This window comes from Aegilops tauschii, chromosome 3, assembly GCF_002575655.3.
Source record: "Aegilops tauschii subsp. strangulata cultivar AL8/78 chromosome 3, Aet v6.0, whole genome shotgun sequence".
Taxonomy (NCBI): domain Eukaryota; kingdom Viridiplantae; phylum Streptophyta; class Magnoliopsida; order Poales; family Poaceae; genus Aegilops; species Aegilops tauschii.
The window spans coordinates 373,696,645-373,704,954 of NC_053037.3; the positions used below are offsets into that span (position 1 = coordinate 373,696,645).

Consider the following 8,310-nt stretch of genomic DNA (forward strand, 5'->3'; position numbering starts at 1 on the left):
GTTGACATGCCACCCTGCCTAGCTCACAGGCTTTGTGTTTTGACAACAGTACCTTTTGTGTGGTCGACATAAGCTCGTGCCCCTTCATGAACTGCGCAGCTACCGACCTAATGGACCTGGAAGCCCTACCACCAGCAACAACACATACTAGGCCGGTTCGTCAAGCGGCTGAGACCTCAGAGTACTGGCTGCCACCTTCGGAAGGTCACATGACATTTAACGTCGACGGGGCAATGTCAAGCAACGACAAGAGAGGAGTACCAGCGGCCATATGGATGCCATTGGTGTGTACCAGGGTTCATCTATGGTACTTTCCAGCGGGACCATTGACCAAACGATGCTCAAAGCATTGGCATGACGAGAAGCTATGGCACCTGCGTATGATCTGGGATCGAGCTCAACACTTTTGCGTGGCTACCGGCTGTCATGGAGTGGTGAAGGATATCGAGTAGAGAAGCGGTGGAAGACATGATCCAATTATGTAGGAAATTAATGAGCGTAGTGTTGGTTTTCATTCTTGTAAATTTATCTTCGAGCATAGGAACTTCAATTTTGAAGCTCATAATCTCGCCAAGTTCGCATGTAATCTGGACATAGGTCATCATATTTGGTTGGGGAACCCTCCTGATCCAAACAATGTACATATGAATATTTTGTTGAATTAATAAAGTTGGACAAGAATTCTAACAAAAAACTTGATCCGGAGCCGAGCAACAATAGTCCGCAAAATAACACTAAAAAACCTAAGGTCTCCCCTCCTGAAGAACTACTTTTTTTCACGCATACGCAGAGTTTACGTATCTTCCTTTGTTGATAGATAAAGTGAAGGGAACAATGGTTTTGGTGTTACATGGGGTTACGTACACGCTAGACGGCGCGAGGTGAACACCTTGAGCAGAACAGAGAGGTGGGTTGCTCAGTCCACAAAACGCACATGCTAGCTAGCCATGAAGATGTGTTGCAGACTGGTGCCTTCAGCTAAATCCGACAGATCTCGAAGTATGGGATCCTAAGTTAGGTGTCTTGGAATGAGGGTAACCGAGACACATGGATCTTACCCGGGTTTGGGCTCTCCGAGGAGATAATTCCCTATGCCATGCTTGTGTTTTGCGTTGGAATAAGTACATGGTACGTGTATCTACCAAGAGATTTGTAATGTGTGTTCTACAAGCCAAACCCCTTGGTTTATATAGGTATAGGGTGAGGGGGGGGGGGTCCTAGAGTTACAATATCCTAGTCTACTACGTACTGGGAGGCAGAGTCCTCCATGAATCTAGCATCTTGTCGAGTATGTCAAGTCTTCTGGAACCTTTCGATTATACGCCATTCGCCGTCCAATGTGGCCCAGGTCGGGACCGACAAGGGGTTCCCCAGCCCAACCCACCAAGCCGGGAGTTGACATGGTGAGAGTCCCCTTAGCCAGGACACTGTCTAAATTGCCTCGCGTGAATCCCATCTAAACAACTAGCTTCATGTGACACCCCATACGATTACCATCGGGATCTTAAACCGAGAGTTGGGGCAAGGCGGGTGAGGGTGACAATGTGGTGATGAAAGGAGGCGATGTATTGGGCTTCAAATCCGGCTGGAAAGGTGTGAAGGGGATCTAAGTGGGTGAGTCGAGGGTTGTATCGGGCGACAGAGAGGAGACCGAGTGGAGGAACCGATCAGAGACTGGGTGGATCGACATAGGAGCCAGGAGGGAGCAAGGAAGGGAGGAAGAAGAAGAAGAAGAAAGGAAGAAGGTGATCGACATCCGTCAGTCACTGACAATCGTCATATGTCTTCACTGAAGCCTTCACCATCTCAAGATCTCAATAATTTCTTGTGATCACCAAAAAAACACCTAACACCACGGGCCCACGCCATGTCATCAAGCCACCACTGCTACCATCAACGTCACCACCATCGCTGTTGTCGTCGGTGCCGCCATTGTCGTCGCCATCGTAGTTGTTGTCGCTGCCACCGCCACAACCACCTCGCACTCGGTTCTCCAACGTGGTCTTGAGTGAGATAGAATATCTCGTTGACAAATGAGATCCATATGTCATGTCACACATTGGGAATGTTTTTTCCAGGGACCGCAAAAAAGGCCATTTGAAAATCCAAAATTTTACAAAAATGCTAAAAATATGACGTCAGATTTTAGGCATGGCAAATCAAACGTTTTTCATGACAATTTATATTGACGCGAGTCTGGCACACAAATGAACTGAGGCGGATTCGCTAAGTAAACTGAACGTTCGATTTGTCATGAAAAAATGTTCGATTTGACATGCCTAAAAATCTGACATTGGCTGGATATTCGGATTTAAAATTTATTACTGACCTGGTGAGATGTTTTAAAAAAGAAGAGCCCTGGTGAGATTTACCAAGGACTCAATCTTTGATGCCGGTTGGTACGGCTTCACGGTTGGCTGCCGTGCCACAGACCCACACTGACCGGACGAATTGCCCCGTCGTCTCTTGGTAGCAACGGCATCCCCAGAGAGAACAAGACCGACCGAATCGCGATGGAGGCCTGGGTCCGCGCCGTCGTGGAGGCCATCCACTCGTCTCGAGCCCAAGCCGTCATCTATCTCGCCGGCGGCGCCTCCCAGGTACCGCCCTCTTCCTCTGCTCCCCCGCGGCAGCTCTACTGTAAATTTGTACTACTCGCCAGATTCCAACCGTTCGACACCTCCACCGCCGCAGGCGCTCGGTTGGCTCCTGTCCGTGCCCGGCGCTTCTGGCAGCGTCCTCGAGGTCGTCGTGCCCTACTCCAGGGCCTCCATGGCGCAGCTGCTCGGCAAGGTAAACGCACCCGCATACCCTGGAACTCGGACTCCTTTGGACTTTGAGGCATCACGCTGACACGCGCTAGGCACTCATCAGACTGACTGACTGACTGACCATGCTTTGGTTTCCAGTTGCCACTGCAATTCACAAGCAAGCAGGCCGCAGAGGACATGGCACTGGCCGCGTTCAACCGTGCCCTAAAGCTTTCTGGACCAGGTCTGTGCCTCTGTGTTTGTCTCTGTAACCTCATAACGCTGGATCTGTGGATCGTTCTGCACATGACATTATAGTTTGCACACGACATAATCTGTGTTTGCTATGAATTTAAGTAATTGGGTGAGAATACTCGCAGGTCTACAAGTAATGGGTGTTGGATTTACTGGGTCACTCGCTAGCTCACGCCCAAAACATGGTGACCACAGGTATTGCCTCGCTAACTCCCCTTTACAGTAGCAATAATTTGAGGAGGATGGAAACCACCAAAGCTTTTACAGTTATCCCTTGAGTCGTTCTACTTTTCGGTAATGTTTACAGTACCTAACCCAAAGCTTATCAGTCATTAGAGTTAGTTTTTTTTTGCGAGACGTTATTAGAGTTAGTTAGCTAACTGAGTGCAAGTTTAAAACATTAAGTGCTCATGAAATTAGGGAAGTCATTATACTAGCATGTCGACATAACATGTGATACATAAGCTAACCTGTTATCGAGACGAACGAACCTCTTGCTTACAATTTTAATGTGCCTATGTCATTTAGAGCTTGCATACATGATGTATTACACAAAATTCCCAGCTTTTGGGGTGGCAGGGCATCTAAGTTTGTTAATTCTCTGTCTTTCTGCTCTATATGATATTTGAAACTCATGTTCAAATAGGTTTTATGTGTCAACACGCACACAAAATCGCCTCAGGACATCACATGTAACATTGTCGAAGGTACTACCAATACTCTTTACTCTTAACAAAGCATTTCTCCGGGAGTCAATGTCATGTTTATGCTCTGTTTCTGCGCAATTTTTGCATCCTGGCATTTACAGTACTTTGTTGAGAAAAACTTTTATGTAGGGTTTACGGAGCAGAGAGGAAGAAGACAAGGTCTCAAGCTGTTTTGTGCTTAAGGTTTGTTATATATACTAGTTCTCACTGGTAACAGTTGATTGGGCATCAGATTAGCGAATAGGAGCAACCAGTCCTGAGAGTGTGATCAACGTGTCAGGACTAACAGTACTTTTCCTTAAACGATATTCCCAGTTTGCTCTCCCTTATAAAAATCTACTGTGCTCCAGGCAATCGCAGATGCATGCAGAGTTTCTGCAACCATTCAGTCAGACGTTCAAGAACCTGAAATTCCAAAAGAAAGTGTGGAACAATTTGATGAAGACCAAGAGCTCCAGCAAGTTATTGATGGTCAAGTCTGCATGAAAGTATACCACTTTGCTGGTATACCCTGACACTCAAAATTGCTCTCTTTTTTTGTACTAGAATTGTCTCATTTTCATTCTTAATCATATTATTATTCGTCATTTGTAGACCCAATGGAAAAGAACTTCGACAGGAAACTAATTCTACCTGGTTCATTCAATCCCTTGCATGATGGCCACCTTAGGTTGTTAGAAGTTGCATCAAGGTGAGATGTAATCAAATCAAACATTTGCACATCTGGATTATGCCATTCTAAAAATTAGCAAGGCCAAAATATATTAAAATTATACAAAGTAATGTGGTGTAAAATTTTCTCTGCTAAATTGGAAGGTGAGATATAATGAAATCAACCTTTTTTACAATTGAATTTTGTTATCCTAAAATTTATCAAGGTAAAAATATGTAAAAATGGGTACGGAGTAATGTGGTGTAAATGTACTCTGTTAAACTGGAATGTTTTTTAAAGTAGTGACTTAACAAAAAACTGATAATGCAATAGCATTTCAATATAGCTGTTTGTGTACAAATATCTACATCGTTTTATTAAAACCTTTCGCTTGTTGAAGCCCACAAACAGTAATTGACCTTTTATTTGCATGAATCGGCTCATTGCAGCATGTGTGATGATGGTTTTCCGTGCTTTGAGATATCAGCAATAAATGCCGACAAACCCTCCCTGTCCATCGCAGAAATTAAGCGCCGTGTTGAGCAATTCAGAAAAGCAGGTATGCATATGACTAACTGCTGTAGTGCAAAATATTACAGTCATACTTGGATTTTCTTTCGAACTATTTATCACGTGGCCTGCCCTCTATTTTGCTATATTTGTAGTGCTCTTATTCGATTGCTATGCCAATCTAATAAATGTGCTTTAGTTTGAGGTTAGAGATATATAATTTTGTATTAACTCGTGTAGTCATCGTTGCTGATATATCGTCTAACAGTGATTCTGGGACACAGATGTGTCCAGACATGTTCCTTACTCTGTTTCACCAATCACCATATACTACCTCTGTTTCTTTGGCTTTGTGTGTTAAGATAAAACTATGTTTATCTGTAGGGGAAAACTCATCCAATTAATCAGTGATTATGCGAGTCTTTGATTCTTTCTGATGCAGGGAAGAATGTGATCATATCTAACCAACCGTACTTTTATAAGAAAGCAGAACTTTTCCCAGGCAGTGCTTTTATAATTGGTGCAGACACTGCAGCTAGGCTTGTAAATGTAAGTTTGCTTGAGTTGACCGTTAAATTACAGATCAGTTAGTTTGCTTTCTGAGATTAGCTTAACAACTGTTCCCTTTTTCGTTAGATATAATTAATAATGAAATGGTTTGTGGCATTCTTCTAAATGAAAAAGCAGTGCTCCTGCTGGTTCCTCAGAGTTTTTATAGATATAATTAATAATGAAATGCTTTGTGGCATCTTTTAGTTTCTTATCAGCTTATGCTTACTTCTGAATATGAAGTGTGATATGCCATTTAGTCATGTGAAAGAAAAATCCAGCGTCTACTGACATGGTTAAGTGGGAAAAAAAACTGCTCAACTCAGCATTTACAGTATTGAGCTCTATTAAGCCCAGTATTGAGCTCTATTAAGCCCAGATTGCATTACTGCATTGGTTTCTACGAATGGACACACCCTACCAAACATGTTAGTAAAATGATATATCCAATTCCAAAAGGAAGCCTTTTCCTACTCAAGCAAATCTTTTCAGCTAGGCACCTAGCATCAGTGCAGCATTTAGTATGATCGTAACAAGTGAAATTTCATGTGCAGCTGATTTAGATGCCATTATTGTAAGTTATAAACATAAACTGATTTGTTATTCAGGATATATTTTGCTGAGTCATATAATTCTCAAATTCAGTTATTGAATGCTATTTAGAATGGATGTTCGACAATTGAGTGGTTTATTTTTCAAACTAAATGAAGTTTACTCATGGCAGCCTAAGTATTATGGAGGTGACTACAACAGAATGCTGGAGATTCTTCTTGAATGTAAAAGCACTGGCACAACATTTCTGGTTGGTGGTCGAGAGATTGAAGGAGTATTCAAGGTATGAAATGGCCTTCATGTTTTGTTTTACATGCACTGAAATTTTTCGTCTGCTCACGTACTTCACTATTTGTTTTGAAGGTCCTTGAAGATTTAAATATTCCAACAGAGTTGAAGGACATGTTTATCTCTATACCAGAGGGGAAGTTCCGCATAGATATTTCATCTACTGAATTAAGAAAAAGTCAAAGGCTCTGATGTCATGAACACTTGGTCCTATTCTACACCAGATTCAAGATGTTTGTCTCTTGGGCGAAGCTTTGCAAATAGTCATGACAGTGTTTGATTTCATAGTTTTGCCATGCAAATAATAACTGTTATGTTTGTATTAGTAAACGAAAAAACACATTCCATTAGTACTACAGATGTCAGAAGGCAATGGTAGCCCTGTTATTTTCTTGGAAAGCAATGTAATTATTTCTGTTTGCCTTTTTGGGTATGCTGTTATTGGACACTTTTCATGTGTCATGCATGTACAGACTCATCGGTGTCACAGTGGATACTTTTTTTGAGATTATAGCATCAGAGGTATTCTCATATAGATTGCTTCGCTTATGGAGTATGCTTGTATGCATTAACAGGTATCGTACATCTGGATGCTAGCAGTCAGGTCTGAACTCAACTGGTGTTTCATCAATTTCGCTTATCTGGGACTTGGTTCGTGCAATCATATTTCCTCACACACTACTTGTTATACTATTTGAAATGGCCCTGCGGCGTGCAGTCTGTGGTCAAGATTGCTGGGGAAATGAGGCGGCATGACTTCACGCGTTTGGAATGTTCACCTGATTGATTTGTTAGATGTCTGATCTGTTTAGTTGCCGAAATTGCGTCTTTATAGGCACCTAAATGCTAGTATGAGCTCTAAAGGGTAAGCCTATGTTGACAAGGAAAGGATAGCTTGGCCTATAGGAGGACTAGCAATTGAGGGAGGGGAATAAAACGGATGCAGGGCAAGGGTTTCCTTCAACCAGATGTTTTCTTGGTCAGAGCCTAGACTAGAAGCAAGTTTAGCTGTTTGCCAGTAGTTTATGCCAGAAGCTTACACGAACTCTCCGACGGTGTTGCCTCTTAGCCTCCATATTGCAGAAACTACTTCGCCATTGCTCAACATTTGAAAATCTGTTCAACACCGGTCACTAGGCTCGACACTAGGTTGAGTGTTTACAGACCAGACACTTTTATCGGTGTGCAGCACATTATTAATAACAAACATAATCTTTGCTAGGCGGCAGCAGCAGCTTCACGCTACCCGAGCTCCGAAGCAGTGCCGGAGTCCCAAGCACTCCATGGGAATGCCCATGCTCCACCGTTTACGCAACCGTGTAATTCAAAAGCCTTAAAATTTTAGCGGCACAATTTCAGACAGCATGGCACGGGTGACGGCTTCTCTTGCTACAAATAGTACACCAAGCCTCACTTGTGCTCCCAAAACCAAACAGAGTCCACTGCAATCCGTGACTGAGAAGCCATGAAGCCCTGCGCGGTGCTGTTCCTCGTAGCCGTGCTCACCACGTCCAGCGCGGTGCGCGGGGCATCCATGGCAGCGCGCTCGGAGTGCGACCCGTGGGCGCTGCGGCCGTGCGCCCCGGTGATCCTCTGGAGCGCGCCCCCGTCCAGCAAGTGCTGCGCCAAGCTCCGGGAGCAGAGGCGGTGCCTGTGCAGGTACGCCAGGAACCCCGACCTGGGCAAATACATCAACTCCCAGAACAGCAAGGAGGTCGCGGCTGCGTGTCGCGTGCGGGTTCCTATGTGCTAGGCTAGCTAGGAATACACGCGCGGCGTGGTTGTGTTAGCGCCGTGCTATTATGCTGTGTTCGTCTTGGCCGTCTCCGTTTCTGACTGCCGGGTGATGTGGTGTCAGACAAGAAGAGTTGTGATAACGGACGGCCTTGTTAGCCATTAGCAGTCCTTTGTGTGTCATGCCATCAAATGTGCGTGCGGTGATCGTGTCTTATTGTGCGTTTGTTTTCCTGTGGGGTTGCGGTGGCATAATTTGACGAAGTTGTTGTTCTTCGCCTTCATGCTCACCAGGCACCTTAATTTGAGCGTC

At 44.2% G+C, this 8,310-nt stretch overlaps 2 protein-coding genes across 2 annotated transcripts; both read left to right on the top strand.

The window, feature by feature from the left end:
• Window positions 1–2,373: 2,373 nt before the first annotated feature.
• On the top strand, window positions 2,374–6,798 carry LOC109770624 (uncharacterized). Its single transcript, XM_020329348.4, has 12 exons — window positions 2,374–2,600; window positions 2,695–2,793; window positions 2,910–2,994; window positions 3,131–3,200; window positions 3,652–3,712; window positions 3,842–3,895; window positions 4,063–4,216; window positions 4,307–4,403; window positions 4,814–4,923; window positions 5,317–5,423; window positions 6,148–6,258; window positions 6,339–6,798. The coding sequence occupies exons 1-12, from the start codon at window positions 2,514–2,516 to the stop codon at window positions 6,453–6,455; spliced, it is 1,152 nt and encodes a 383-aa protein (XP_020184937.1). The 5' UTR covers window positions 2,374–2,513; the 3' UTR covers window positions 6,456–6,798.
• Window positions 6,799–7,706: 908 nt separating this feature from the next.
• On the top strand, window positions 7,707–8,281 carry LOC109770636 (non-specific lipid-transfer protein 2). The gene has a single exon (XM_020329365.4). The coding sequence runs from the start codon at window positions 7,729–7,731 to the stop codon at window positions 8,014–8,016; it is 288 nt and encodes a 95-aa protein (XP_020184954.1). The 5' UTR covers window positions 7,707–7,728; the 3' UTR covers window positions 8,017–8,281.
• Window positions 8,282–8,310: the final 29 nt, after the last annotated feature.

What these genes read in the sequence shown, in the direction of transcription:
- LOC109770624 (XM_020329348.4), top strand. Translation starts at nt 2,514, where the DNA reads ATGGAGGCCTGGGTCCGCGCCGTCGTGGAGGCCATCCACTCGTCTCGA. An exon ending in CCAAAACATGGTGACCACAG is followed by an intron (nt 3,201 to 3,651) that starts GTATTGCCTCGC and finishes ATGTTCAAATAG; the next exon opens with GTTTTATGTGTCAACACGCA. An exon ending in CAAGCTGTTTTGTGCTTAAG is followed by an intron (nt 3,896 to 4,062) that starts GTTTGTTATATA and finishes ACTGTGCTCCAG; the next exon opens with GCAATCGCAGATGCATGCAG.
- LOC109770636 (XM_020329365.4), top strand. Translation starts at nt 7,729, where the DNA reads ATGAAGCCCTGCGCGGTGCTGTTCCTCGTAGCCGTGCTCACCACGTCC.